Source organism: Epinephelus lanceolatus, chromosome 4, assembly GCF_041903045.1.
Source record: "Epinephelus lanceolatus isolate andai-2023 chromosome 4, ASM4190304v1, whole genome shotgun sequence".
In the NCBI taxonomy this organism is placed as follows: domain Eukaryota; kingdom Metazoa; phylum Chordata; class Actinopteri; order Perciformes; family Serranidae; genus Epinephelus; species Epinephelus lanceolatus.
Genome location: NC_135737.1, coordinates 20,118,654 through 20,135,229, shown reverse-complemented (window position 1 = coordinate 20,135,229; position 16,576 = coordinate 20,118,654). Strand labels below are relative to the sequence as shown.

At 41.2% G+C, this 16,576-nt stretch overlaps 1 protein-coding gene across 6 annotated transcripts in view; it reads right to left on the bottom strand.

Annotated features, from left to right (window-relative positions):
• pitpnm3 (PITPNM family member 3) overlaps positions 1 to 16,576 on the bottom strand; it is a 132,136-nt gene that overhangs the window by 68,831 nt on the left and 46,729 nt on the right. For 4 of the 6 annotated variants that reach the window (XM_078167008.1, XM_033631877.2, XM_033631878.2 and 1 more), the window contains exon 4: positions 13,543 to 13,653. The exons of 1 other annotated variant lie outside the window; for it this stretch is intronic. In XM_078167008.1, the coding sequence (XP_078023134.1) occupies positions 13,543 to 13,653 (111 nt within the window). The remainder of the gene's footprint in view (positions 1 to 13,542; positions 13,654 to 16,576) is intronic. One more of the 6 variants, XM_033631879.2, reaches the window with a different exon arrangement.

The window sequence follows — 16,576 nt, the reverse complement described above, 5'->3', positions numbered from 1 at the left end:
AACTGACAAAATCAGATTTCTGTTGGCGAGGCTCAGTAGTATAAACCGGCTTCCTGTGGTTACAAGGCCAATTTCTTTTCCCTGCAGCAGGTTTGTCCTACTGCAAGAGAAAAAACAGTTCTAACAACCTCTCTGATTTGCTGTTTTCATTTCTTGTGCTTCCTCTCAGAGGTCTGAGACCTGCCAGTCAATATGTGCTTTACGAAGCTTAGTGGTATTTAGCAGCTCTGTATCGCCGCTCATTCTCTTCCAACAAATGAGCTAACCCAGAAAGCACCCTGTGAAAAGTTAACAATACCATAGCTCTGCAGCTCTGTGGCCATTTCCAGTGGCTTAAAGCCCAGTCAGGCACATACTCACTGCAGGTACACACAGTGCATCTGTTATCATACTGCAGTCTGAGATATTAACTTATCTACGAGAGAGAGGAAGAGAAAATTGACCTCAGAGAGAGGGTTGTGAAGATGAAAGGGCTCTGCAGAGAAGTCTACTAGAGCTGAATGAGAGAGGATGAAATATTGATCTATTGATCCATGTTTGGATCCCTCTTGTATGTCATTCTGTCTGTGCAACTATGATATAAAATGTAATTTCCCCATAAACCTTTAGAGTTGTCTGTTTTTGTAGCCAGCATGCGGTTTTTGTTTTCTGTTTGTCACTCTCTGAATCGTTCTCCCTCTCTGGTCTCGACCACTTCTATCACCATCGCACATTTATCACCTTTGATTGAGCAGATGGGAGAAAAACAACAGCAGGGGGATGAGAGTGAGAGGAGAAAGACTGCAATCATCATCAGGAAGATTGGCTTCCAGATTACAGATTTATATCTTCTCAGGCAGTATGAAAATGGCAAAATGCCCTCAAAGTTTCCTGCCTGCTGAAGTGTGAATTGACTCATTAGAGAGCTACAGTATCACGGTGAATTATCTATGGTCCTGGGAAGATGTGCACAGATAACAGCAGCCTTAGCTTTTCGCCTCTAAATCTTCAGCTCAATGCAACAAGTTCAAGAATCATGAGAAGAAACTTGTGATGCAGAACAAAGCCTCTGATTACATTTGTGGGAATTGATTATGAACACCTTCTGGTACATGGATATGGGACAATAATCAACTGCACGTCATTACAAAGATATAATTAGTGGTAATCGCAATCATAGTGTTATTGCATCTTTATTAAAGTGACCTGCTCTGGTCATGGGGTGGTGAAGCACCTTTTGGCCTTTTTGGCACTTTTAATTAAGATGACAACATCAGAAAAACCAGGAAAGCTTGAGCCATTAAAGCTCTGTTTGGTATACACTATCTACTGATAAAGATACTGGGATCTTAAGCAGCTTGACTCTCCATTATGTTCACCAGCTAGTTGGTAACTTTGTTACTGCTGGGCAGGTAGTGCCTACTCAGTTTATCAGGGCTTTTTATTCTGAAAACAGCTGCCTGCTGCTGCTGGAGACAGTGCTGAAACAAAACAAAACAGTGTGCTGAAAGATGCTAAAATGCTCATAGAACATGCTTTTATGTTGTTTACTTCAAAGCAACTGTGAGATTCCCTCCATGGGCTTGTGATAGGTTGAATGACAAAACACTGGTGTAGAGGTTTAGATACCAGATACCACCCAGTGTTGTAGTCATGACCAAGACCAGAGTGTATCAAGACTGAGACAAGACCAAGACTCTGAGGAATTGAGACCAATTCAAGACAGAACAATTTGAGTCCCACAACACACACTTAAAATCCGAAACATGCAAACCATAGGTACTACTCAAACTGATCTGACACATCCACATGCCCATACAGACATCCAAAAAAACTAATGAAGATTCACCCCATTTACATCTTTCATTGCCGTACTGTATATATGTGTCTATGTATAAGTGTACCATGAAAAAGGCCTTGATAAAATAATCAAAGGGCATTGATGGGTTGAATTTTATGTGTGGGAACTGTCCTTTGTTTTCAAGCACTCCTCTTTTGTACAGGCAATTAAGTGATGTCCTGGTAGTTGTGGTCCTGCTGAACTTGAAATAAAATCCAGAGTATTTGTCTGAGACCGAGACAAGGCTGAGTGAAAATGCTGACTGGGACCAAGTCCTTCAAATAGTTAACTTGAGACCAGTCTCGAGACCAAGACCGACCTTGAATACTCCAACACTGACCAGATGTCTAGTTTTTCTTAAAGAAAACAACCCATCTTACATCCAGCATTTTCATGTCAAGGACTAACTGACGGGCGAATCTGAAAAACTTTTTCTAAGATATTTTTGTGAATATTTGTCTTTATTTGACAAAGGCCCCCAGTCCGAATAAAACCCAGGACATCATGATTGCATGGTTTACACAACCAAGTCTTTTCTGATAAAAATAAGAGTGAAGAAATATTTTTATATTCAGGTGAGATGCTTGGGAAAATTATTTAGAAAGGGGAAGGGGAAGAAGTTGTGTTATCACTATGTAGTGAATGGAAAGTATGTGCTCTTTGGTAGCAAAAGATTAGGGTGCTCATTTGGAGGTATGCTGTCTCTTGACTAGTTGAACAGCACCCTTTGACCCCTGGCACAGTGCAGGCATGCTAACACGCTCAGCCTGCCATCTGTTCACTGCTGTTGGAATCAGGGAATGTGGTTGCCCTACTGTGACCAGACCTCAGGAGACGCCAACAGCTCCACTGCATGACAAACCTGCTGACCTCTCCCCACCACCACCACACACACTCACACACACACACACACACACACTACAGCACATAAACTGACTCAAAGACGCATACATTCAGACACATGCACACACAGTCTGTTCCTAAAAGATCCCAGCTGTTCCCCGTCTATATGCTGTGACTGCTGAACTACAACAAACACTCCCACACACACTAACACACACACACACATATAGGCCTACAGCAGGCAGACATAAGGTGGCTTACTGAGACTCACTGAGCTCAGAACCTGTATGTAGAGACGTGCTGATCTGACATTCACTACCTGCATCTGTCTAAAAACATATCCAGAAATGTAACCTGAAATGTCACGTGAATAATTGATAGAAGTGCTAGTAACAGCTGTCTGAAGACATTTTACACTAAAAGGAGTGAGAAAAAACAGAAAGTAAGAATGTGAAGAGGGCAGTATGATTTTATTATAAGGTACTTGCAGAAATCATGACAAAGTTTTACTGGCAACAGATGCGAAAAGCTCGTGCCACAACAACAAACATTTCTGGAAGCAATGTGAAAGTATCAGAAACTTCCTTAGACTGTCGACTGTGTAGAATTTAGGGGCATCTGCAGCAGAAATGGAATATAATATTCAGAACTATGTTTTCATGCGTGTCAAATCACTTGAAAATAAGAATCGTGTTTCATTACCTAAGAATGAGCTGTATATATCTACAAACAGAGCGTGTGGCAAATTTGCATTTCCTTGGACAGTGAAGGCATGACCTGCCCTACTCTCCCTCTGATTGGCAGAGTTTTTTTGTGATTGTTGCGGGCAAAAATCCTTGATTATGTGGCACATTTTCTTAAAAAATGCGATGAAATTGCGGGAACTTGCAAAAATTGTGGGAACTTGCAAAAATTGCGGGAACTTGCAAAAACTGCAGTTTGATGAAAAAGAGAAAAGAAAAAGTGATTCCCCCAACACCCTGTTCTTACTAGGCTACTACCTTAATGTAAAGAGTAATTTCTAATTACTTCCTATGATAAGCAAGCATACTACATCACAGAAAGTGCAGGGAAGTTTTATTTCAGACCTTGATAAACACATGGCTCAAACTTACAAAACACTGCTGAATCAAACAAGTTCTGTAGCTTTACAAAAAGAATATGCTACAACTTCTGTAAAAATGAATAAATAAAATATATATTATGTCATGAAGGCTATGGAGAGAGATCCGTTTTTGCACACCCGCTGGTTAAGCGCTTTTTGAAAGGAATCAGACGACAGAGACCTGTCACGCGCTCTTTGGCACCGCAGTGGAATTTACCCCTGGTGTTACGCGCTCTGGGAGAACCTCCCTGCAAGCCTCTGTCACAAATCTCTCTCAAACTACTGTCATTAAAGACAGCACTTCTCTTAGCCCTGACTTCAGCTAAGAGAGTGAGTGATTTATGTGCTAAAGTGTGGCATCTTTGAAAAAATGCGGCCCCCACATAAATATGCAGACTTTGGCTGATTATGTGTTGAATTATGCGATCACAGTAAGGTTGGTTTGGGTTAGGGTAAGAATGTCAGGGTGAGCCAATCAGAAGCAGAGTTCGGCATAGTAGAACAGGTAATGCCTTCGCTGTACTGGGAAATGCAGATTCGTAAGTGGCAACTCTTCTACAGAGTCTCCCATGATGATTTGTGATTCGTGTTTTGGCCTCTTTGCGTCGGACACCTTCTCCTACACGCTTGCCACACAGGACGAGATTCAGTTCTGCAGCCTCAGCACTAGATGCCACTAAATCCCACATAGTGGACCTTTAAGCAAATTCCATATAAAGGGCATGTTCACGGTTTCGATTAAGGAGGAAAACATCAGTATTGGATTGGTATCAGCGCAGGAAAATACTGATGTTTTGGTGGCCAGTTTAGAAAAGGAAAATTGAGTCCATTGTATTTATAACACCCAAGGTCACATTTGTTTCAGAGGGCTTTACAATTTGTAAAACATATCAACTATATCCTTAGACCCTTCTTATTGTAAGGAAAACTACTCTTTTAATGCGTAAAAAGGGAAGAAACCTCATGAAGCGCGATGGAGGAGGAGTCCTCTTCCGGGTGGCACAGATATTAAGTAAGTGTCTTTGTACAGAATGGGCAAAAGTAGCCGTTAATTACAGTAAATGCAGCACATAACTTAAAATACTACAGTAAGTAATTACCAATTAACAAGTCAAAGAGTTTAAGTGATCCATTTCTACCTGCAAGTGCTACACTGACAGTGCTGTATGCTATTACTGTGGTTATAAACACAAGTAACAGTAACGCTCGATCAACATTTCTACAGGGTCAAGGAAAAGTGTTAACCCTCAGCTGGAGACAGCTATGTGGAGCTGAGAGGTGTGGCATACCGTACGGGTTTGTTCTTTTCATTTAATACAGCCATTCTCCCTCCTCCTCCTCCTCCTCCTCCTCCTCTTCTCTCTTCCCCTCCCCTCCTCCTCTCCTCACCACCCCTCTCTGGAGCTCCAGGCAGCAACAGTGTTGATAGGGTGTGATTATCTGCTCTCAATGTGGGATCACACAGCATTTCTTACTTAATATCCTGCCAGACAACGTGCACATATGCACACACATGCAGACTTGCACACATGTAATAGACATGTACATACACAGAGCAACAGAAATACAAGCACACAGGGGAAAAACCCTTCATCATTATCTCACCTCTCCCTCCTTTTTGTTTGCTGCCTGTCATTGTAATTCTGCAGAGAAATGGTTGTTGTTTTTGCAGCTTTGAAGCCTCTCTAAGTAGTTTTTGTTTTCAAGAGAAAGACAAAAAGAAGAAACATTAATTTAATGGGAATTAAAGTGAGAGGGTGATTGTGCCTGCGCAAGGACTGTGTGCTAAAAATGACCATGGGAAGGCTGTAGGCAGAATACAGATGAGTCTTAGACCTTAAATTTATGTTTACTGTCACTCTCATCCCCTCTCTGCATGTGTTTCTGAAAGGAACTGTAGGGTGCATGCAGAACAGAAAGCTGTGGTGCTTCATAGAAAATGGAGAATCACTCTTGCATTCAATACAATAGATTTCTCTGCGGGTCACTGTGTGGAATGATATTTTCACCATATTATGTATGGTCTGTGTTGGGTTGTTGGCCAAGACATATCACTTAGTCATCTCCTCATGCTTTCACTGACGTAGCCATCTTAGCTGATGTTATCCCAGTTTGGCAGAACACACCAAGAAAGCAGCCAAGAGAGAATCAGTGGTTTTTGTTTCTCATGGAGTCTGTAATTTTTTGAAAAAGTTTTTTTTTTCATATAACGCTGCTATTTCGGGTTGGAATACATTACATAGCATCAGTGTGTGAATAAAGTGGGAAAAAGATGGCAATGAAAAGAGCACAGCATAAATATACCGATAAGAGTGTTTGCATAGGGAACAGATGGAGCCTGAAAGACCTGGAGCAGTCGTGATGATCACAGGACGTCACTGAGAAGAGATGAAGATGAAAACTACAGCGGAAAATAAGAGCCGGCTGTGCTCCAGGAATTCCTCTCTGTCACCGAGGTTTCCATCAATTTTGCCTCTGTTGGAAGTGTTTACAGTCGCCCGTGGCTTGTGGAGAAATGAATGTAGGAAAATAGAGAGGGGGAAATAAAAGAAATGCAGTGGGAGGGGACTGTAGCAGCGAAGAGGCCGGGGAGAACGGATGGTTAGAGAAGCTGAGGAGAGCAAAAAGAGGGAATAAAGGAATAATGGAGAGCAAAGGGGGAGAGGTTATAAACCCAGAGACACATTTGAGGAACCGACAAATAGATGGAGATGAAAGGGTGGTTGCTGTCGCGCTCAACTCTGAGTGGTCCAGCTGCACCATTATGGTTTTCTTTTCACCTTTTACTATGAACCACTAACAATACATCATAAGCAATGCACGCCCCCAGGGATGATGCCATGTGGCCCAAAAAGATTATTTCCCATAGACTTACACTGTGAAAGAGACATCTGCAAATTAGTGGATACATGTTCTTTTAATTTACAACTCCGACGAAATGACAATAACATTTCCAAAGTCTAGAACAGGCACACGATTACGTCATATTTATGGGGCTAAACCAGATGTTAGCTGCTGAACCGCACTTGGCCACCTTAAGTCTCGAGTGTGCTTGCTCTATGGGCCCCACAATGCAGAAGATCCAGGTAATTTCATACCACCAGTATTTAGTTTTTAGCCACCCAAAAAGAATCAATATAAGTTTAAGTATACACTACAGTCCTTTCTGACAGGGAACTTCAGCCGTTAACTCAAACCCACCAGACTCCACCGACACAAACAGTCATTTTACTTCTCAGAATACGAGAGTTGCTGGTCTACCATTGCCTTGATCAGTTAGTGTGTAAATTAAAGTATTGAAAACACTCCAAATATTGTACACACTGATATTGATTTTTTTAAAGGAGGCTAAAATATGTTTTGCAGCAGCCCCTGTCAACAGCATTACATTACTGAGTTTCATGCCAGTAGATTTGGTTTATCAAAGACACCAGCAAAGCAACACAGTACGTACAATTAGCACAGCAGAAACGTCAGATTGGTCGAACCACCATGTTTAACTATATGTCTGCTATATTAATGGCCAATTTTTCATACTTCGCAACTGAAATCACTTGCCAGTTGTCTACCTACAAGTGACTGTTGCTGATAGAGTGACATAACAATGATTCGGTCTATCATGTCCTTTCTCTAATTACTGTTATGGTTTCCGCACATCACACTCATAACTTCACTGATGTTGGTTCACTCTGACTGAGATCATCACATCATTGTCAGCAGCAGGCAGCTGTGTTTGGCTAAATAGCTCTATAAACCCACTGAACCCAACCTGTCCTGCACCAAACAATAGATAGACAGAGTTAGTGCTTAGCAGGGGAACATGGAGGGTTTAGCAGCTTTAGAGACAGATACTGATGAAGACCTAAAACAGAGCTGGCAGGAGAGCAACTATTGGTCTTACTGGTGAGAAGCACAACTCCAAAAGAAAACCAATGTTTATCCATGTCTGCAGGATGTGTAAATAAGCATCTGTTCCCAGTGTCACCTTTATGAGGTAATAATATGTCAATGGTGTGTTTACAGCTTGTTGTGCTGCCCCCAAGTGCCCAAAAATTCAATCAATGAAGGTTTAAAATATTGTGACAACACATTGGACGTGAAGAGTGGGATTTTTGCAGTTAAAAAGACAAAACTGGTATATTTCTCTTGTGGAGAAACTATGTTATATCATTTCTAAATTTCCCTCAAGTATAACTGTGTCACTGAGTGCCCCTGTGGGTTAGATGTCAGTGATGAACCCCAACATCCAGTTCAGATCCACCCCCAAACTTTTATTGCATCTTTCCCTCCCTCATCTGTCACCTCCCCACCAGCACTATCTAATAAAAGCATGACAAACACGAAATAAATAAATTTGCAAGGCATATCTGACATATCTTTAATGCAATATTATTTACTGGCCGGCATATTCATTGACACTGAGACACTGACGTATCTATCTGACTTGTTGAGAACACAAGTATATCACATGAGACTGTTAATATTCCACTTTCTTCACCTTATTAGAGGATATACACCTCCGTATTCCCATATGACCTCCGCCAGTTTTGTTGCTGCAGCTATTGTTGGAGCTGCTTTGAGATCCGTTTCGCTCAGCTAAATCTATGTCTTTAATATTCCTGTGCCCCCACGAGTGTAGGATGTAAACAAAAAACCAAAGAACCGCGGCAGGCAGTTGCACAGCAGCACTGTGTTTGGGAGTGTTTCTATTTTGGGTAAGTTTGACAGAAGGAGAATGCAATTACCATTACATAGCCAGTTCCAGCAAAAGTATTGTGTACTGGATCCAGCAGACCAGTATTTTCCTTTGATGTCAGGGAGTCTTGAGTGGAACAAGACATCACAGAGTTGAATTCAGGGTCTGATAATAGGTTTTCTGAAAAACAAATCTATGCGATATTACCAGTGTTTGCACACAAGCTTTGCTATTTCAATAGTGTGATTGAAAAGGAAAGCACCTGCTGTATGAGACACAGCTTCACATTGATTATATTACAGTAGGAGCATCTAATCTTTGCCACCCCTTCTATTTTGTGGAGAAGATTGGCTGGCATGCTCATACTGACTTATACAATAATAAAGACAGACGGTCACATTGGGTGTCAGACTTAACATGCTGAGGGAACATACAGTTTTACAGGACAGACATTGTATGACTACGTAATGATGTCTCGGTTCAGCGCCTCTCACTACGGGTAGACACCAGATTCACACCCCTGCAGACACCATATGCATCACAAATAATCCATTTAAGGTAACATATCCCCAGTCGTCTATGGCAGGGCTGTTTTTTAATGGGCACTGAGTATATTTAACTTCTTATGTGTGTACCAGCTCCAACACCAGACACCCTGTCAGTAATGGACAAATGGGAGAAGGCCCTCATTTTTTGTGAGTTGACTTCTCTGATGCAAGAGCCAAGACATTTACAGTAACTGATGCCAGTGGGAGCAGCGAGCTATCAGCCTCATAAACCTCCTGTCCTATGCAATCCAAAACTCTCTTTAGTCACCTTGCTGTGTGAGTTGTTATTTAATTTTCCTTTACACAAGCATTACACTGTTGATATGAACCTGTGTGCAGACAGTAGCCTATTTAATAGTAGGCACAAAGGAACATTCATTTGGAGTCATACTGAAAGATTTATTATTCCTCTAAACAGGTCATCAGTGATTCAAATATGAGGGATGCATGCCACAGACCTCATGCTGTGCAAAAAGGGATAATGAAGGTCACACAAAGCTCAGTTAGCCAAAACGATACAACAAACCTACAAGCGACTGCCAGGAGGTATCTCCCTACTGTGGCTCTGCAACAAAACACTGTCAAAGGGAACATTGCAACAACTTTGGAAGACACCCACTTGATATGTTCAACTCTTTTAGCACACAAATGGCATGTGAGTGGTGTGTCGGAGAACAAGGCTGGCAAGATTCTTTATTCTGAATAAAAGGATCAGTTTGTTGTTGATTTGTGTCATGATCATGTGTCTCTGTTTGTTTTCTGTTTGATCCTGAAGCTCCATTTATCATGTGTCGTGTCTTGTTTTACTTCCTGTCTTTGTGTGATTGTTTACCCCACTGGGATGAGTGTCACCTTCCATGCTGTCACCTGTCCCTGGTTTGTTTTCTGGAGCCAGCTTTTCCCATTAAAGCTCGCTTTTTGTTCATCTAACCTTGATGTCTGGAGTCCTGCATTTGTGTCCTCTGTTGAACTGAAACCTGACAATTTGGGGATTTGCTAACCAAAAAAATACAGTAGAATATCACTCGACTTGTGTGTTGAATGTTTTTTCAAAGCCTTTCATTTCAACAGATGGGGCAGCTCTTCAGATTTTGTTCAAGAAAAACTGTTATTTCCCTTGTGACAGGAACTGGTGCTGTTCTGGTGCTCTGCAATGAATCTGACTTTGTACTACTGCTGCAGGGGAGCGCTTCACAGGTCGTTACTGGTTTTCGTGAGCAGCCTGCTGATGGGATGTGTGGGGGGTGTCACATATTCACAGTTCACGAACTTCTTTAGTAACTACCACATGACTTAGCACAGCATACCTGCAGGAGCGGTTTCTTTCATCTCTGCAAGACCAGACTACACTCCCACTGAAATGCAGTGATTAAAAGCATCCACTCCAGTGTGTCAAACCTCAGAGCTGACCTTTTACGATGAGAGCCAGTCCATTTAGTGAGTAAACAAAACGCAAAACAAGTGGCATGCTATCAGCACAGGACGAACAAAGGAGCTGTAAAGCACAGTTTGTATTGAATTCATGTTATTATCATTGATTTTGCTCTGTGTGGCTCAACTGTTTCTTTGCTGCCTTCCAGTTTTTATCACCTGTTGCATTTTGTAATAGGAAAGCAAAAGTTTAAAAAAAAAAAAAGAAACTAATATGAATCTTTATTTACATATGTTAATAGGTGGCAGCACAACTTAAACTTCACATACTGCATCAGAACCATAATGGTGAGTGACAAAAGGCTATGACACATAAATGTCAATTTACTCCTGACAACTAAGATCAAATTTTCCCTTACATGAAACCCCCCTCGCTGTGGGACTTTCCACTCTTCCATTAAAAATCACTCATCTACATAAATCAGATTGATGATCTTCAAAGGCAACAACCAAAATCTTTTTATTATGTCTGAAAAACAACATGCTGCTAAACCCCTGGGTGATATGTTATTCTGTTACTGTGGTTGGATAATCACACCAGAGACTTTGATAAATGAATCTAATCAAATTACTTTCTCACAGGAAGAATTCAGCAGGAGAATCACTTGATTTAAAGCCTGTGTTGAGGACTGATATGAAAACCTGGTGAAATATGATATCCCTCCTACCAGCACTGTTTGTGTCACAAATATTTCTGCCACTCTGTAAAGGGCATGGCATCTGTGTATTTCATTGTTTCGAATGATTCTACGTACGTTCTTTAATTTACTGAGTAATGGAGAAGCTGATTCTATCAAGAAATCTGGGGCTGAGGCACAAATAAAGAACAGCAGTTACCATGTTAGTCCTTAGGATCTTGAAGTGAGAGTATCGAGGAAGGATATACATACGACTAAGGATAGACCGATACATCGGCCGGCTGATATATCGGGCCGATATTTGAGTTTTTTACTTGTATCGGCATCGGCCGATACGCGCGTGGGTTCGCGGATTTATTTTTCCCTGGCATGATTTACAGACAGGCATCCACGGGCAGCTCTGTGTTGCCGGAAGACCCTGCAGCGCACATGCAGCGAATCCTACTGTGTACAGTAGTTGTTGTTTTATTTATGCTTCAGCTTAAATATTTGTTTATTTTATAAAGACATTACTGGAAGATTTAAGAGCACTGAACTCTTTTTTTTATTTGAATGTATAATAATAATAATAATATTCTACCTGTTCTACCTCAACTTTCCATCTTGTTTTAGTATTTTTTACTGTTCAATAAATGTTTCTTATTTTAAACTTGAGACCTGTAATATTTGTTATCATTGTGTCATTTTTTTGATGTAAATTGAGGGAGCAAAAGCAGTATCGGCCCCAAATACCGGCTCAAGAAAATCGGTAGTCCATAATCAGTTATCGGCTAAGGGTGATGGAAAAAAATCGGTATCGGCATCGGCCCTAAAAAATCCATATCGGTCTATCCCTACATACGACCAGAACAAAAAGAAATCTCTTAAATCAAAGGAAGTTCTGTTCATTGAGCACAGAGGAAAATGTTCCCATATTTACTGACTGTGCCTCATTAACTCTGAGGAACAGATTGGACAAGACGAGAGAGCAAAAGCATCAACACATATCTGTGCTCAACCCATTTGTAGTCTTGTCAGGTTTTGTATGAAATTTCACGGTAGCCTGAAACAGAAGTGAAATAGAACCTCTTTGCTTGGAAAGAGTGACTTTTATTCAAAGTGATGCTTAAGATGTGCATAAATACACTGTGGCGCAGTGAGAGAGCAGAGGACAGAGGACAGACATGTTTTGAGCTCAGTGCTCTTTTCAGGCATCACCAAGCACAGAGAAGGAGCACTGAGCCTGCCATATCTGCATGTTAGATCTAAGCCAACATTATGTTTATCTTCTGCTCACCATGTGTTTCTGCTTATTTATGCTCATCTAAAGCCTCAACCACAAAATGTTCACCCCCCCGAGCGAGGACCATCCAATCTTTTTTACTTTAGATTACTCTCTGAACATGTGGAGATATTTTTCCCAGTGGCTGGTGGACCGAGCCATCGCTAAAAAGCCTGTAAGTATTAGATACAAACATTATGTTAGGAGGCCAGAAGCACATCTCCAGTGGGAAACCCATTTCGCTCTGTTTCTGCTGGATATGCTGCCTCCAGAAAGAAAATAGGCTTGTTCCCCCTGGACAAAAACCCCTACTAACATCTGCTAACATCTGGCATTTGTATTTGATGGGAAAGGCCACAATCCACATTCACTCCTGGGACACATGACTCTGCATTTTAGCCCCTTTGGCGGTGCGATATGCCACAAAATACTGTCCATCTCTGTCCAACCAGCACTTGGACATTGCTAAAAATTTAGTCTGCATTGAGTTTGAGAAAGAGACAAAATAAGAACCCTGAGAGATATAAAAAAAAGAAGTAACCACCGTACCATTTTCACTTGCCTCCATGCTGCTTTCTGCTGTTTACTAACCTGTTTTCTGGTTAAAAACTGGTATACACATGCTAATTTTGTTAGAATAGGGGTACAACACCATGTCATGTTTTCTATGGATACTGGCAACAACATCCACAAATGCACTGTTAGACAGTCAAATACATGTAAATGTCCCTAACTTTGATTGTAGCATTGTGTTATTTCCTACTTTAGTTTGCAAGAAATAAGTCATATTGCGAACGTGATGTTGTAAAATCCTCAGAGAATAATAACTGTTTTTTTATTTGCTGGGTCTTCAACTTGCTCTTGTTTGGAATGCATTTTCTCACTGACACCCTACAGTCGTAAACACACACAGCCTCTTGCAGTGTTTATCTAGAGGGCTATTTTTGGCCAGCATGCAGTTTGAAGTCAGCAGTTATTTTCTTGTCCCCATTACACCTGGACAAGATGAAATCAGGGCCATTTATTTGGACTCTGTCTGCCCCCTATAGGTCAAATATGACTTAGCGCAGCTTTAAATAGAAGCTACAATTCATCTACAGTCTAACAACCATTATCATCATTCAGTGACTCATGAGTTTGATTCTAAATTTGCAAGTGTGTGTGTACGTGCATGTGTGTGTGTGTGTGTGTGTGTGTGTACCATGAGACTGGTCCTCCATGTGTCCCAGAGTTTCAATCTGCTCCACCAGGTCATTTGAGTTCCACTGACTCATGCCCAGCAGAATGGCGCTCTTGCCCTCCATAACATCTGCTGGGACACACACACACACACACACAAAGACGAGTAAGACAGTGCAGCACAGACAAAATCCCATTCCTGTCTCTGCATATCAATAACATGGAAACTCAGTTGGCCTCATTCACCAGTATCTTCCTATTTTTTTCCCCTAAATTTGTTCATGAGAAAGGTCCTCGGATAAGTCTCCGACAGAACTGTTCTCACCTGTGGCCTTGTACTGATGAATCCTATTGTCCTTGTTAATTGAAAGCGCCTGCCAGTTGATTCCAATTAGCATAGGTTAACGTCCCGCCAATCCCCATAAAAGGGTATGAGACCGTAGGACCGTGTGCACACACACAAATTGAAAAGAAAAGTTGAGAGAATTAGGTCAAAAATGCCCCAATTAAAGACCAAAGAAGGTGAAGCACCATACTCCAAACATAAAAAAAAAAAACTTCAATCATGCCAAAGTGGAGGTACCTCTGCAGGAAGTGAAGGCAGAACAAGCTGTCATATTTAATAGCGTCAGTAGTGGATATAAAATAACATGCTGTGGATGCTGTTCCCAAAGAAGGGCACACAACTGATGAAGTAAAAGAAAAAAAGGTTTGATCTTAAATCTGAAGCTGTAAAAATACATATATATATATATATATATATATATATATATATATATATATATATATATATAATGCCACACACAGAAGAGAGTTCCTGACCACCGGAGGGGGACAGGCTTGCCCTCGTCACTCTCTGCAAATAGATCTACACGTGCCAAGAAGATTCATTCCCTCCTTGGAGCACAGTCTGGAACATCTTGCAATAACAGTAAATATGACATTGTGTGAGTAGGCCTAAGTTGAAGATATAGGCCTACTTTGGGCCTATAAATAGCGTGATCGATCACTTATTGGATGCCGTGGTTACCAATTAACATTACTGATGTGAACTGAAGAGTTAGTGCAGAGTCTATTTATTTTGAAAGAACATAGTGCTTCTTGAAATAATGAATATAGTCATAAAAATATTAAAAATGAGAGGAAATATTATTATAATTTAATTAATATACTATTATACTACTGTACATGTTGGCACTTAAATGTGCACAAGTGTGCTCTTGAATGTATGCAGATCCTGTGCCAAATAAGAAAACACTGGTGAATGTTGGAATCTTTGTGAAAACAGCGTAAATGGGTTTTAAGAAGAATCCTTTTTTAAGAACGGGTGGTGAATGAGGCCCGCTGTTCTTGAAATTGAACGGATCAAAGCTACACAGGTGTTTTCATTTATTTTGCCAGACTTAAAGGGATAGTGCACCCAAAAATGAAAATTCAGCCATTATCTACTCATCCATATGCCATATGGCGCCCCAAATTCAAACGTCCAAAAACACATAATTGAAACCACAAAATATCTCCATATTGCCTGTCCGTAGTGATCCAACTATCCTGAAGCCCTGACATAAAAAGTTGTTTGGAAAAAACGTCATTTGAACTCTTTTTTTAGCCTAATTGTAGCCTGCAGCTCTAACTGCCTCTCTGTACACCACGCTCACATGTGCACGCTCGAGACCAGCGAAAGCATGTAAAAACACATGAACGCAGTGCCCATGTCTCATGGTCTTGCGCAAGCACACACACAAGATATTTTGTGGTTTCAATTATGTGTTTTTGGACGTTTGAATCTGGGGCGCCGTAAGCCTCCATTAGGTGGAGTTGTGTTGCTACCCCCTCTCCCCTTGGATCTCTGCAAGTGATGTGAGGACTCTAAAACTTCACTTGAGCCTCCCTCGGCATATGGGTGAGTAGATAATGGCTGAATTTTCATTTTTGGGTGCACTATCCCTTTAACATCTTCTCAAATGCCTGATATCTACCTCACTCTCATGTAAGTTTTGTGGCACCTGTTGGGACCTTTACCAGATGGTGCACCTCAGAACCGGACTAACAGAGTTCTGATTTGTGCCAGTTGGGCCTGGTTTCCACTCCATTTAAATCTGGCTTACCAAACACGCTGCTTGTGCCAACCTGAATAAACAGCTTAATGTGCAGCAAGTATACAAAACAACAACCACATGACGTCCAACAACATGGCAACCAACAGAGTCTGGTAACCACAAATCGTGTCATTGCTGAACACAAATGAAAAAGCTATTGTGCTGCCTAGTAAGCTCGTCAAAGATAAAATGTGACTTTGGCCCGGCTGATGTGGACACAGATTAATTACACCCTAAAGACAGTGGTGTAACATGTTTAAGCTGCCTACCAGATATTTATTTGTATTCTGTGCTCCATGGGAAGTGTTATCACACCCTCAGCCACACTACTGGCTGCTGTTTGATGATTAGCTGATAAAGATTCAGTGTCATATGTGCTGCATCATGTGCTGCCTGCGCTGCATTTAAAGGTATCCTGTGGAGTTTCCTTGTAAACAAACGCTGTTGTGTTTACATTCACTGTTCCTTGCAAAAACGCAGCAGGTATAACCCTGAGACCAGACAAAGCTTGTTTATTTATTAAATATAATGAAACCTGCAGTCTTTCTGCTGACAATCTATTACTTCCCACAGTGATACATTCATTGGCACTTTACTGCCATCGGCTATGGAGTGTGAAACCACGTGTCCTCGTACATGTGATAGTAGAGCATGAGACACAAGCAAAACAGGACCTCATCAAAACATTGTTTCCTCAGGCCACTAGTGGTCGAAAAAACCCACACCACTAAAACAGAGTTATTGTCACAGCTCTGGCCATCTGCACTGTAATTGCTGATATCTCTGAACTTGGCAACATTGCTAAAACAAACATTCTTCAGGGCAATAAACATGAACTGAATGTACAAACAGGTTGTAAACAAAACCCCAGGCTTGTCAAATATATTTGGGAGAGAAAGAGAGGGTAAAATCATTGCCAAGACCGTCCACCTCAGTTCACAGCCCAACTGCCTCATT